Below are 15,625 nucleotides of genomic sequence, written 5' to 3' on the forward strand. Positions count from 1 at the left end.
GCATGCGCGAGCGAGTTTACCGGCGGTCATTGACCCCGACACTCTCGCTTAACGGCAGTGCTGCGTGGGAAAGTTCAACGCAGCTGTACTGCCGTTAACCGAGACACCGGAGCCATTGAACTCCGGGACAGTACGCGATACACTGCCAGGAGCTTCGCTCCTGGCAGTGTATCGCCGGAGAGCAGCCGATCGGCGTGGGACACTCGTTTTATGGATTCTGCGGACAGGGAGTATGAATTTGATTTTTTATTTTGGGATTTTTTCTAGGGGATCGAGGGCTTCGCCTACAAGTGTGCTGTTGGTGAGTATATACTCTGTGTTATATGTTGTATGTGCTGTGTGTCATGTATGTGTATTGTGTATGTGTTTTGTGTAACTTTACAACTGTGCTAAGTCGCCGGACACAGAGACAACTCTCCCATCCTAATATATATATATATACACACACACACACACACACACACGCATGCATGCATGCATGCATGCATGCATACATACATACATACATACATACATACATACATACATACATACATACATACATACCAAATCTATCAAACGGCCGACATCGATCCCCATGCGACGGTATGCCTCCATGTCTCTTCGGGATCCAGGACCACACTCCGCCCACGCACTTCCGCGCATCAACTTCCTCCCGCTTCCCCGCACTTCCTGCTGCAGCGGTTTCTCCACCCATAACCGCAATAAAACCCGCAGATATATTTTTGATCTGCGGGTTTTACTGCGGGTTTGACCTCACAATGGAGGTCTATGGGTGCAGAACCGCTGCAGTTCCGCACAAAGAAGTGACATGGTCCTTCTTTTTTACCGCAGCTATTCAGCGCGGCTTTTGTTGTGAATTTCAGCATCATGTGCACAGCGGTTCCTGTTTTCCATAGGGTTACATTGTACTGTACCCTGCATGGAAAACAGCTGCGGACCCGCAGCGGCAAAATCGCTGCGGTTCCGCAGTAAAAAACGCACTGTGTGAACATGGCCTAAAGGGGGTAAACGTGCCCTGTTGGAACAATCTGTGTGAGTCCCATCATGACAAAGCCAGTTTAGCAATGGTGTGTTAGATTGGTAGTGGTGAGAAAACAGTGTCATTTTCATATTATGGGCACAAAAGGTTGCAGTGGATAGATTTTTTTTCACCCTAGGACAATTTGGTAGCTTACATCTAATTTATCACCAGTCCCTATTAGGCCTTATAGATATCGTTAAGGTGGGTCCTTCTCTTTTGCCTCTCTATGTGAGACATTAAGCTCTGGCTAGTGGACATTTTTATGAATTGAAACAATTTAATACATTTACAGCAGAAGTTGCTGTGGGGGATATTTATGGTTGTTTCTGTTGATAATAGCTGATTTCAAAGCAGGCTTTATTTTATTGTCTTAATGTAATCAATAAAATAGGCATTTTGATAATTTTATTCTTCCAGGAATTCTTTGAAAAGAAGAAGATGAAATCCAAATTGAAGCTCTTAGAGTCATCATATCCAACAAAAGCTTCGCTTAGTTTGGATCTACTTAACCTACATGTTGTAAATCAAATATCCAAAAAGAAAGAAAAAAGTAAGTTAATAGGTATTACCAGATATGTAGACAAAAACTGTTTAGTGAATGTTGTTCAATAAAATGTCACATCTTTCCATTATTTCATATAATTGTGTTCAGTACTACAAGTTTCATACTTAAAATGTTATTCCCAACATTTAAAGGTGTCAGCAAGCTGTAAGGAGGTGAAGCACAAGAAGAGTCTGGGGGTGGTTACCTTCTCGGCTCTATGCCTGGAACCATTGAGCTGTGCTACAGGTTCCCCAGGGGGCAGACTTAGAGACGGGGACAGGAAGGAAGCTGGGCAGAGAGCGGGAAAGGTGCGCGCGCAAGGAACAGAGCAGCATGAGCAGCGGTCAGAGCAGGGCGCAGCTGCGCACCGGGAGAGAGAGAGCTCCTGGTCAGAGGACAAATACAGGGAGATTGCCCAGAAAGACTGCATCTTGTGAGTACATGAAAGCGGACTCTGCTGTGACTGGAGAGGGGCGCTTTGAGACCCGTGCAGAGACATTGGCCCGTGCAGAGACTGTGACCCCCTGGTACCCACGGTATCAGTACAGAGACTGTGACCCCTAGTACCCACGGTATCAGCGCAGAGCCCTTGATTCCTGGTGAGAGACTTAATAATAGACTGACCATCGTTTTCCCGGGATAGGCTGTGCTGTAAAAGCTAAAGACTCAGAGCCTGTGCATATCACATTAACTCCCGAAACCCCAGGCAACGGGTTCCTAGAGACTATTCAGCCCACGGACAACAGAGGGACGACAAGTGCCACTGTTTCTCGGCGCCTACGTTGGAGAAGACGACCCTTTAAGCAAGTCCTCATCAACCTGATAAGTGTTCTTTTTTTCTCAAGAAATCCTGCTTAATTCTGTTACACTGTTTGGCTTTTATTGCTAGTTATATTCCACTGCTTCCTCCCTGCGAGGAGAACCTGATTCCTGTTATTAAACAGGATGTGGTGATATACTCAATACCTGCATATTATTACAAAGCCACAAACCAAAGTGCTGTCTCATGGACCCGTGGATGTTCTACGGCACTGATATTGCGAAAGGAAGCTCTGAAATGCCCAGTCATACTGGAATTGTGACTGTGCATCCATGCCATTGCTCTATTTATTCTCCATGGGACTCGTGGTCTTGCTAATAAGTAATAACTGTAAAAGTTGGGAATAATCCTTTTTGCATTATTTGTACATGTCGAAAGCATGATTTCCACATATATCGGTGGTCAACTTGAGTTTAAAAAAACATTGAGGTTAGATTGAAGCTGCAATTGTCTTTCCTGGTTTCATTTTTTACATACAGGTCTCTCAGACACTCCTATGTACAATTTTTAGATAATCTTTTAAATCGCATTGTAATGTACTGTTCCAATATTGTAGTGTTTCGTATTCATATAAGGTACTCAACTTGGATTCCTACATTTTTTTTAATTATATTTGAGAAGGAATAATGAATGACTGTCTATAATACTACAAATATTGTGAACATACAATCTCTCAGTGCAAAATTTAACAAAAACCAGGTTCACTTAAAAATATTAATATTATCTTAATAGGCAAATACCCTCAACATGTGGAAATACGTAGACGAAAAGATACATTTTCAGATGTGAGAATGAATGCTCAGCTGCCGATGTCACCCATTACAATCCCATCCAAAATATGTCTGGATGATTCTGAAATTATGTAAGTTATAAGGGCGTAATTTCTGCCTTTTCTGGTTATTTTTGGGAGACATAAATATAATAAACATGAACACATTTGTAATTTTAGTGCTGTTGCAATTAACACCTTTAGCCCCGAAGGTGGTTTGGATGTTAATAACGGGGCCAATTTTTCCAATTCTGACCAGTGTCAATTTATGAGGCTATAATTCTGGAACACTTCAACAGATCCCCGAGATTCTGAGCTTGTTTTTTCATGACATATTGTACTTCATGATAGTGGTAAAATTTATTCAGTATGAATTGAGTTTATTTATGAAAAAAAACAAACTGGAAATTTGGTGAAAATTTCACAGTTTTTAAACTTAGTATTTTCTTGCCCTTAAATCACAGAGATACAGTGGGTGCGGAAAGTATTCTGACCTCTTTAAATTTTTCACTCTTTATTTCACTGCAGCCAATACAAAAAAGTTCATTTTTTTCTCATTAATGTACACTCTCAACCCCATCTTGACACAAAAAAGCAAATGTAGAAATTTTTGCAAATGTATTATAAAAGTAAAACTGAAATATCACATGGTCATAAGTATTTGGACCCTTTGCTAAGTATTGAGTAGAAGCACCCTTTTGAGCTAGTACAGCCATGAGTCACTGTCATAGTTAGGACATGGTTACAGTCCTGTTCTCTCAGGGTTAATGTTGTTGGCCTCTCTTTCCATCTGGGAGGGGTATTTATACTCACTCCAAACTAGGTCTCCTTGTCAGCTATATGTTCTTTTTTAGTCTGCGTGCCTGACCCCTGGAGTATGTGCTTGGTTTGCATAGTGTTTCCCTTGTTCTCCGTGCGTTACTCTGTTTGTGGGATTTGTGATCTCCTGGCTCAGATATTTGTTTGTTTGACAACTCTCTTGTGCTTATCCTTTCTCTGCACCCCGGTGTCTGGCTCCGCCCCTGACCACTTCCCACTCTATCACATATCTCAGATCCTGTTTGTAACCAGGTTGGTAACCCGGGGTTTGCTCAGCTCCCTTGCAGCTGAGGGCAGCATTTCCCACAGCAGTATTACCCGAGAGTTGTGACAGTCGTCTTGGAAATGATTCAACATGTTTTTCACACCTGGATTTGGGGATCCTCTGCCATCCTTCCTTGCAGTTCTGTCAGGTTGAATGGTGAATTTTCAGGTTTAGGTCAGGGCTCTGGCTGGGCCAGTCAAGAATGGTCACAGAGTTGTTCTGAAGCCACTCTTTTGTTATTTTAGCTATTTGCTTAGGGTCATTGTCTTGTTGGAATGTGAACCTTCGGCCAAGTCTGAGGTCCAGAGCACTCTGGAAGAGGTTTTCATCCAGGATATCTCTGTACTTGGCCGCATTCATGTTTCCTTCAATGACAGCCAGTCATCCTGTCCCTGCAGCTGAAAAACACCCCCATAGCATGATGATGCTGCCACCACCATGTTTCACTGTTGGGATTGTATTGGGCAGGTGATGAGCAGTGCCTGGTTTTCTCCACACATACCGCTTAGAATTATCACCAAAAAGGTCTATCTTCGTCTCATCAGATCAGAGAATCTTATTTCTCATAGTCTGGGAGTCCTTCATGTATTTTTTTTTTTAGCAAATTCTATGCAGGCTTTCGTATGTCTTGCACTGAGGAGAGGCTCCAGTCGGGCCGCTCTGCCATAAAGGCCCAAATCGTGGAGGGCTACAGTGATAATTGACTTTGTGGAACATTCTCCCATCTCCCTACTGCATCTGTGGAGCTCAGCCACAATGATCTTGGGTTTCTTCTTTACCTCTCTCACCAAGACTCGTCTCCCACGATTGCTCAGTTTGGCTGGATGGCCAGGTCTAGGAAGACTTCTGGTGGTCCCAAACTTCTTCCATTTAAGGATTATAGAGGCCACTGTGCTCTTAGGTACATTGAGTACTGCAGAACTTCTTTTGTAACCTTGACCAGATGTGTGCTTTTCCACAATTCTGACTCCTTGGCCAGTTCCTTTGACCTCATGATTCTCATTTGGTGTGACATGCACTGTGAGCTGTGAGGTCTTAAATAGACAGGTTTGTGCCTTTCCAAATCAAGTCCCATCAGTTTAATTAAACACAGCTGGACTCCAATGAAGGAGTAAAACTATCTCAAGGAGGATCACAAGGAAATGGACAGCATGTGACTTAAACCCTTTACCCCCAAGGGTGGTTTACAGGTTAAGGTACCTTCACACATAACGATATTGTTAACGATGTCGTTGCTATTTGTGACGTAGCAACGATATCGTTAATGAAATCGTTGTGTGACAGCGACCAACGATCAGGCCCCTGCTGGGAGATCGTTGGTCGCTGAATAAAGTCCAGAACTTTATTTCGTCGCTGGATCTCCCGCGGACATCGCTGGATCGGCGTGTGTGACACCGATCCAGCGATGTCTTCACTGGTAACCAGGGTAAACATCGGGTAACTAAGCGCAGGGCCGCGCTTAGTAACCCGATGTTTACCCTGGTTACCATGCTAAAAGTAAAAAAAAACAAACAGTACATACTTACCTACAGCCGTCCGTCCTCCAGCGCTGCGCTCTGCACTCCTCCTGTACTGTCTGTGAGCCGGAAAGCAGAGCGGTGACGTCACCGCTCTGCTTTCCGGCTCCCAGACAGTACAGGAGGAGAGCAGAGAAGCAGAGCGCAGCGCTGGAGGACGGACGGCTGTAGGTAAGTATGTAGTGTTTGTTTTTTTTTACTTTTAGCATGGTAACCAGGGTAAACATCGGGTTACTAAGCGCGGCCCTGCGCTTAGTTACCCGATGTTTACCCTGGTTACCGGCATCGTTGGTCGCTGGAGAGCGGTCTGTGTGACAGCTCTCCAGCGACCAAACAGCGACGCTGCAGCGATCCGGATCGTTGTCGGTATCGCTGCAGCGTCGCTTAATGTGAAGGGGCCTTTAATGACCGGGCCAATTTTTACAATTCTGACCACTGTCCCTTTATGAGGTTATAACTCTGGAATGCTTCAACGGATCCTGGTGATTCTGACATTGTACTTCTTGATAGTGGTAACATTTCTTTGATATTACTTGCGTTTATTTGTGAAAAAACAGAAATTTGGTGAAATTCACAATTTTCCAACTTTAAATTTTCATGCCCTTAAATCACAGAGATATGTTACACAAATTACTTAATAAGTAACATTTCCCACATGTCTACTTTACATAAGCCCAATTTTGGAACCAACATTTTTTTGTTTGTTAGGGAGTTATAAGGGTTAAAAATTGACCAGCGATTTCTCATTTTTACAACACCATTTTTGTTTAGGGACCACATCACATTTGAAGTCACTTTGAGGGGTCTATATGATAGAAAATACCAAAAAGTGACACCATTCTAAAAACTGAACCCCTAAAGGTGCTTAAAACCCCATTTAAGAAGTTTATTAACCCTTCAGGTGCTTCACATGAATTTTTGGATTGTTTAAAAAAATGAACATTTAACTTTTTTCACAAAAAAATTATTTGAGGTCCAATTTGTTTTATTTTACCAAGGGTAATAGGAGAAATTGGACCCCAAAAGTTGTTGTACAATTTCTCCTGAGTACGCATGTGGGTGTAAACCACTGTTTTGGTGTATGGCAGAGCTAGAAGGAAGGGAAGGAGCGCCATTTGACTTTTCAATGCAAAATTGACTGGAATTGAGATAGGATGCCATGTCGCGTTTGGAGAACCCTTGATGTGCCGAAACAGTGGAAACCCCCCACAAGTGACCCCATTTTGGAAACTAAACCACCTAAGGAACTTATCTAGATGTCTGTTAAGCATTTTGAACCCCCAAGTGCTTCACAGAAGTTTATAATGTAGAGCAGTAAAAATAAAAAATCATATTTTATTGACAAAAATGAACTTTTTGCCCCCAATTTTTTATTTTCCCAAGGGTAACAGTAGAAATTGGAGACCAAAAGTTATTGTGCAATTTGTCCTGAGTACACTGATACCCCATATGTGATGGGGAACCACCGTTTGGGTGCATGGCAGAGCTCGGAAGGGAAGGAGCGACGTTTTGGAATGCAGACTTTGATGGAATGGTCTGTGGGCGTCACGTTGCGTTTGCAGAGCCCCTGATGTACCTAAACAGTAGAAGCCCCCCACAAGTGACCCCATATTGGAAACTAGACCCCCAAGGAACTTATCTAGATGTGTTGTGAGAACTTTGAACCCCCAAGTGTTTCACTAAAGTTTATAACACAGAGCCGTGAAAATAAAAAATCATTTTTTTCCCAAAATAATGATTTATAGCCCCCAAATTTTTACTTTCCCAAGGGTAACAGGAGAAATTGGACCGCAAAAGTTGTTGTCCAGTTTTTCCTGAGTACGCTGATATCCCATATGTGGGGGTAAACCAACTGTTTATTTGGCGCATGTCCGGGCTCGGAAGGGGAGAAGTGACGTTTTGGAGTGCAGACTTTGATGGAATGGTCTGCGGGCGTCATGTTGAGTTTCCGAGCCCCTGATGTGCCTAAACAATGGAAACCCTCCAATTCTAACTCAAACCCTAACACCAACACACCCTTAACCCCAACACACCCCTTTCCCCAACACACCCCTAACCCTAATCCCAACCATAACCCTAACCACACCGCTAACCCAAACACACCCCTAATTTCAACCCCAACACACCTCTAACCCTAATCACACCCATAACCCCAACACATCCCTAATCCCAACCCTAGCCATAATCCGAACACAGCCCTAACCATAATCACAACCATAACCCTAATCACACCTCTACCTCTGACACACCCCTAACCCAGCCGTAAACGTAATCCAAACCGTAGCCCAAACCTTAACCTTAACTTTAGCTCCAACCCTAACTTTAGCCCCAACCCTAACCTTAATGGGAAAATGGAAATAAATGCTTTTTTTTAATTTTGTCATTTTTCCCTAACTAAGGCGATGATACCATTTACTATTTATAGTGGGTTTTTATGTTTGGCAGCTATTACACACTAAGAGATGCTTTTTATTGCAAAAAATAGTTTTTGTGTCACCCCATTTTGAGAGCTATAATTTTTCCATATTTTGGTCCACAGAGTCATGTGAGGTCTTGCTGACGTTTTTATTGGTACCATTTTCGGGCACATGACATTTTTTGATCGCTTTTTATTCCGATTTTTGTTAGGCAGAATGAACAAAAACCAGCAATTCATGATTTTCTTTTGGGGGATGCGTTTATACCGTTCCGCCTCTGGTAAAATTGATAAAGTAGTTTTATTCTTCGGGTTAGTACGATTTCATTGATATCTCATTTATATAATTTTTTTTATGTTTTGGCGCTTTTACCCCCAGAAGCCTTCCTCCCAACTGCCCAGCCCTCCACCTCCAAAACCAACTTCTCCATCATCACAGAAGATTGACTCTCCACTCTACTCTCAAGATCGCATCTCACCACCTGTGCACTTGACCTGATCCCATCCCTCTTCATCTCAAACCTCATCCCAGTCTTCATCCCAACCCTAACCCATCTCTTCAACCTATCACTAACAACTGGTGTTTTCCCCTCAAGTTTTAAACATGCCTCAATCACACCTATCCTCAAAAAGCCCTCTCTTGACCCATTCTCTGTATCTAGCTATCGCCCTATATCACTTCTCCACTATGCCTCAAAACTACTGGAACAACACGTCCATCTTGAACTGTCCTCCCATCTCTCTTCCTGCTCCCTCTTCGACCGCTTACAATCTGGCTTCCGGTCACACCACTCCACTGAAACTGCCCTAACTAAGGTCACCAATGACCTATTAACCGCCAAGAGCAAGCGACACTACTCTATCCTCCTCCTCCTGGACCTGTCCTCTGCCTTTGACACAGTGGACCATTCCCTATTGCTACAGACCCTCTCATCTCTTGGCATCACAGACTTGGCCCTATCCTGGATCTCGTTATGCCTAACAGACTGGACATTCAGCGTCTCCCACTCACACACCACCTCCTCTCCTCGACCCCCATCTGTCGGAGTCCCGCAAGGTTCAGTTTTAGGACCCGTGCTCTTCTCCATTTACACCTTTGGCCTGGGAGAGCTCATAGAATCTCACTGTTTTCAGTATCATCTCTATGCTGATGACACGCAGATCTACATCTCTGGACCAGATATCACCACCCTACTAACCAGAATCCCTCAATGTCTGTCCGCTATTTCATCCTTCTCTGCTAGATTTCTAAAACTTAACATGGACAAAACAGAATTCATCTTTCCCCCATCTCACGCAACCCCCCTAACAAACCTATCCATTACCGTAAACGGCTGCCCACTCTCCCTAGTCCCACAAGCTCGCTGTCTCGGGGTAAACCTTGACACTGATCTGTCCTTCAAACCAGATATCCAAACCCTTTCCACTTCCTGCCGCCTTCAACTCAAAAATATTTCACGGATCCGTACATTCCTAAACCAAGAATCTGCAAAAACCCTAGTCCATGCCCTCATCATCTCCTGCTCTGTGGCCTTCCCTCTAACACTCTCGCACCCCTCCAATCTATTCTAACCTCTGCTGCCCGACTAATCCACCTGTCCCCCCGCTATTCCCCGGCCTCCCAACTCTGTCAATCCCTTCACTGGCTCCCCATTACCCTGAGACTCCAGTACAAAACCCTGACCATGACATACAAAGCCATCCACAACCTACCAGAGCTTCTAATCTAAAGAGACATTTACAGCGCTTTCTTCCAGAAGTACTGAAAGCAGTGGATGAGAAAGACTGCATCCAAACCAATGAACCAGTGCCCAGCTCTTCCATCCAAACAAAGGAGCAGAGAACTTTGCAGCCATCAGTTGCAAGCTATTTTGTCAGTGACAAAGTTACTGTGACAATGACAGTAGATACATTTAAAAAACAGATCATAGAGCTTGTTGTGAAGGATAGTGTCCCTATTTCATTATTTTCACGACCAGCTTTTATGTGTCTGAATGGGGAAATGGCCCGCAAGCTTGGTGTTTCTCTGGAGAGAGAGGGTATTAGAAAATTAGTAACCGAAGAAGTTTTAAACAAAAGGAAGAACTTAAAAATAACTCTCAAGGGACGCTTTCTGTTTCTTAAAATGGATGCCTGCACACGTCACAGAGTGAACTATTTTGCCATCAATGTCCGATTTGTTTGTGACAAAAATGAAATAGTTACCAAGACATTGGCAGTAAAAGACATGAAAGCTCATCACACCAGTGAGTTTCTCCAGGTCTTGGTGGAAAAGGTTCTGCAAGACTATGAACTTAAAAAAGAGCAAGTAGTTTCTGTCGTAACTGACAATGCTTCAAATACAAGTACTATTAAGCTAATGAATGAGAGTAATGATGGTGACCAGCAGCTAGAAGAACATTCTGGGTCCACAGACACAGAAATGTTTGAAATACAGGAACACAGTATTGTAACTGAGGAGCAAACTGAAGTTGCTTCAGATGAACAGTAACATGATAGTTTAGATGATCTTGTTGAAACTGTGTCAATACGTTCTTTCATTCATTACATGCGCTGTTTTGTGCATACGTTACAGCTGGCTATAAGAGACAGTCTGCAAGAAGGACATGCTGCTGCACTGATTGGCAAGGTGAGAAAATTGGCTACTGTTGCCAGAACCCCTAAAGTTGACTCAATTTTGAAGAGACGTGGTGGAAGAGGGGCAATTATTGATCAAGCCACACGATGGGGCAGTACTTAATGATTCAGCGCTTGGTTGAACTGAAAACCTTTCTTGTAGACATGGCTAACCCTCAACTGACGCTAAATGAAAGTCAGTGGAATCAGGTGACTGAGCTGGAAAAATTGCTAGAGCACCCATTTACAGTGACTAAAAAATTACAAGCAGAGGACTTAACTCCAGGTATTTTCTTAAAGGAGTGGAAGAACCTGATGTTTCGCCTGTCCCAAAGAGGAGGGTTAATTGCAAGTGGCATTGCTACATCAATGAAACGGAGAGAGGAGCTACTATTACAAAATAACATTCTTTTGGCAACTGTTTATGTAGACCCAATGCATCGAATTCTTCTAGATGATCAACAGCTAACTAAAGGAAAAGAAGCTCTGTTTGAAATAGCAGTAAGGATGAAAGGGTTGCAGAACAGTCAGGAGGAACAAGAAGAATTTGGTCGTCCTGCCACATCTTCACGCTCATCAACTGATGAAGAATTTAATTTAAAAAAATATTTGGATCACAAGGACCGTGCAAAGCATTCCCGCATAGAAGAGTCATCCCCATCAAAGAACACAGCCAGTACATTTCAGCAGAATTTTTCATGTGCACTAAAAGAAATTGAGAAATTTGACTGTTCATCAAAAATAACAGGGCAACAAGCGATTCCTCTGTATCCTGACATTGTCAGAGATGTTGCCCGAGTGGTTACTGCTTTGCCACCAACCCAAGTTAGTGTAGAGAGGTTGTTCTCTGCTCTCAAAATAATTAGATCAGATTTGAGGGCATCCATGAAGGAAGATCTGACAGAGGCAATACTTTTTCTGAGGACAACTTTATAGATTTCTTCTTATTAACTGCATAACAGTTTTTTATTGCATATTTACTTATAAGAGTTTAGAAAATGTTATAAAAGTTATTTGCTATATTCTAATTGTATTCTAATAAATATAGTTTTTGCTCGAAGTGGTCTGATTACTTATATGATGGTGAGAAACTGAATAAGCACGATGTTAATATTTGACAACAGTAAATTTATTGTTACGAACTGGCCATTTATGAAGGAGCCGGAGTCTGAGTCGGAACCTGATAAAATCCAGGAGTTGGAGTCGCAACTGTGGCTTACCGACTCCACAGCCCTGCACATGCGCAGTGTTCCCGCCGAGATCTGCCGGCCGGCACCCGGCAACAATAGGAAATTTTTCCTGTTGGTTCATTTTAATCACTGTGATAGACCCTATCACAGTGATCAAAATATAAACAATAGTAAATAGAACCCCCCTTTATCACCCCCTTAGTTAGGGAAAAATAAAAAAATATATATTTCCATTTTTCCATTAGGGTTAGAGTTCGGCTAAAGTGAGTTGGGCTAAAGTTAGGTTTAGGGCTAGCGTTAGGGTTAAGGCTAGCGTTATTGCTAGGGTTAGGGTTAGCATTAGGTTTAGCGTTAGGCTTAGCGGTAGGCAGGGCCGGCCCGAATGTATAGGCGAACTAGGCGGCCGCCTAGGGCGCCGACCCAAAGGGGGCGCCAGAGAAAAAATTATAAAAAATCTTTTCAAAAGGCAAAAAGTTTTAGGGATGGAAACAAAAGTGTACATAAATTTTTTTACCATAAATATAAAAGAAAAACCGTTGAGCTTCAATTTACGCACGGAAAGGAGGCGCTAAACTACGGACGTGAGTCGTTTGCATCGTCTGCTGACAGGTGTTTGATCCCACGTGTTTATTTTGCCCTAAGTTTTCAAATGTTGGCAAAGGAAAGCAAACAACCAAAAATGCACACTTAGCACACACTACACTAAGGGGGCGCCCGAGAGAAAAAAATACGTATATTTAACCCTCCGTCAGCAACAATGGATCTGACTCTACCTGTGTCCGTGGCATCAGGAGAGAGAAGCTTCTCAAAACTAAAGCTAATTAAAACATATTTAAGGGCAAATATAACGCAAGAGAGGTTGGTTGGGTTGGCAACAATTTCGATAGAATCTGAGGTTGCTAAACAAATTAATCTCGGTGACTTAGTGTCATCCTTTTAAAAAAAAAAAACGCAAGGAAACAAAAATTTTAATTACCTGTGGTCGTTTTTGTTTAGTGTTATTGATTACTTTGTATATATTTGTCCTATACAACTTCTCAGAAGATTAAAGAGTTAGGAGAGAGTTAATTAATCATTGTTGTTGTGGTTTATTTTGCTCCTAAATTTATATCCCAAGTTTTCATCTACTGCCAAGAATAGTAGGGGCGCAACAAAATAGTTTTGCCTAGGGCGCCATAATTTCTCGGGCCGGCCCTGGCGGTAGGGTTAGCGTTAGAGCTAGGGTTAGGGCTATGGTTAGAGTTGTGATTACGGTTAGGGTTGGGATTAGGGTTAGGGGTGTGTTGGGGTTAGGGTTGTGGTTAGGATTATGGTTAGGGTTGGGGTTAGGGGTGTGTTAGGGTTAGGTTTGTGGTAATGGTTAGGGTTGGGATTAGGGTCAAAGGTGTGTTGTGGTTAGGGGTGTGTTGGGTTTAGGGTTGTGGTTATGGTCAGGGTTGGAATTAGGGTTAGAGGTGTGTTAGGGTTAGGTTTGTGGTTAGGGTTATGGTTAGGGTTGCGATTACGGTTAGGGGTGTGTTGGGGTTAGGTTTGGAGTTAGAATTGGGGGGGTTTCCACTGTTTAGGTACATCAGGGGATCTGCAAACGCGACATAGCGCCACCATTGATTCCAGCCAATTTTGCATTCAAATATTCAAACAGTGCTCCCTCCCTTCTGAGCCCTGCCATGCACCCAAACAGTGGTTTACCCCCACATATCGGGTATCAGCATACTCAGGACAAATTGCAAAACAACTTTGGGGGTCTAATTTCTCCTGTTACCCTTGGTAAAATCAAAATTTGGGGGCAAAAAGATAATTTTTGTGGAAAAAATATAATTTTTTATTTTCACGGCTCTACATTATAAACTTCTGTGAAGCACTTGTGGGTTCAAAATTCTAACCACACATCTATATAAGTTCCTTTATGGGTCTAGTTTCCAAAATGGTGTCACTTATGGAGGGTCTTCACGCTTTAGGCACATCAGGGGCTCTCCAAACGCGACATGGCGTCCGATCTCAATTCCAGCCAATTCTGCGTTGAAAAAGTCAAACGACGCTCTTTCCCTTCCGAGCTCTGCCTTGTTCCCAAACAGTGGTTTACTTCCACATATGGGGTATCGGCGTATTCAGGAGAAATTGCACAACAACTTTTGTGGTTCAGTTTCTCTTTTTTACGCTTGTGAAAATAAAAAAAAATTGGTTTTGAAGTAAAATGTTTGGGGAAAAAAAGTTAAATGTTTAATTTTTCCTTCCACATTGCTTCAGTTCCTGTGAAGAACGTAAATGGTTAATAATCTTCTTGAATGTGGTTTTGAACACATTGATGGGTGCAGTTTTTAGAATGGTGTCAATTTTTGGTATTTTCTATCATGTACATCCCTCAAAGTGACTTCAAATGTGATGTGGGCCCTAAAAAATGATTTTGGAAATTTTGTTGTAAAAATGAGAAATCACTGGTCAACTTTTAACCTTTTAACCTTTATAACTTCCTAACAAAAAAAAAATTTGTTTCCAAAATTGTGCTGCTGTAAAATATACATGTGGGAAATGTTATTTATTAACTATTTTGTGTGACATATTTAAGGGCATAAAAATTCAAAATTTAAAAAATTTTCACCATATTTCCATTTTTTCATAAATAAACGCATGTCACATCGAGGACATTTTACCGCTAAGATGAAGTACAATATGTCACGAAAAAAAACAGTCTCAGAATCAGTGGAATCCATTCGAAGCTTTCCAGAGTTATAACCACATAAATTGACAGTGGTCAGAATTGTAAAAATTGGCTTGGTCATTAAGCAGAAAATTGGCTCTGTCAATAAGGGGTTAAGGAGAAAAAAAAAACTTTTTTGAATTTACCAAATGGCTGCAATGAAACAAAAGAATGAAACATTTAAAGGGGTCTGAATAGTTTCCCACTGCATGCCACACAAAATAGTTAATAATTAACATTTCCCTCATGTCTACTTTAGATCGGCACAATTTTGGAACCAAATTTTTTTTTTGTTAATAGTTAACCAGTTAACCAGCGATTTTTCATTTTTCCTACAAAATTTCCAAAACCATTTTTTTTAAGGTCCACATCACATTTGGAGTCTCTTTGAGGAGTCTATATGATAGAAGATTCCCAACACCATTCTAAAAACTGCACCCCCTCAAGGTGCTGAAAACCATATTCAAGACGTTTATTAATCCTTCAGGTGCTTAACAGGAATTTTTGGACATTTTTTTTAGCTTTTTTCACAGAAATTTACTTCAGATCCATTTTTTAAAACATTTTGACAAGGGTAATATGAAAAAATGGACCTCAAAAACTGTTTTGTAATTTCTCCAGAGCATGCCAATACCCCATATGAGGGAGAAAAACACTGTTTGGACGCACAGCAAAGTTCAGAAGTGAAGAAGCGTCATTTGACTAGAACTTGGTGGACGCCATGTCGCGTTCGGAGAGCTCTGATGTTCCTAAACAATGAAATCCCCCACAAGTGACACTATTTTGGAAACTAGTCCCCTCTGGGAACTGATCTAAATGTGTGGTGAAAACATTGAACCCTCAGGTGCTTCTCAGAAATTTATAACGTTGAGCCGTAAAGATAAAAAAAATTAATTTTCCCCACAAATATGTTTTCAGCACAAAATATTGCTGAAAACAGCAATAGG

General features: G+C 42.0%; 1 protein-coding gene across 1 annotated transcript in view; it reads left to right on the forward strand.

Moving 5' to 3' along the window:
* Positions 1 to 1,447: 1,447 nt before the first annotated feature.
* Positions 1,448 to 15,625, forward strand: part of REDIC1 (regulator of DNA class I crossover intermediates 1) — a 69,976-nt gene continuing 55,798 nt past the window's right edge. The window contains exons 1-2 of the mRNA XM_069762048.1: positions 1,448 to 1,574; positions 3,121 to 3,250. Of these exons, the coding sequence (XP_069618149.1) occupies positions 1,463 to 1,574; positions 3,121 to 3,250 (242 nt within the window). The 5' untranslated portion in view covers positions 1,448 to 1,462. The remainder of the gene's footprint in view (positions 1,575 to 3,120; positions 3,251 to 15,625) is intronic.

Source organism: Ranitomeya imitator, chromosome 4 (assembly GCF_032444005.1).
Source record: "Ranitomeya imitator isolate aRanImi1 chromosome 4, aRanImi1.pri, whole genome shotgun sequence".
Classification (NCBI taxonomy): Eukaryota; Metazoa; Chordata; class Amphibia; order Anura; family Dendrobatidae; genus Ranitomeya; species Ranitomeya imitator.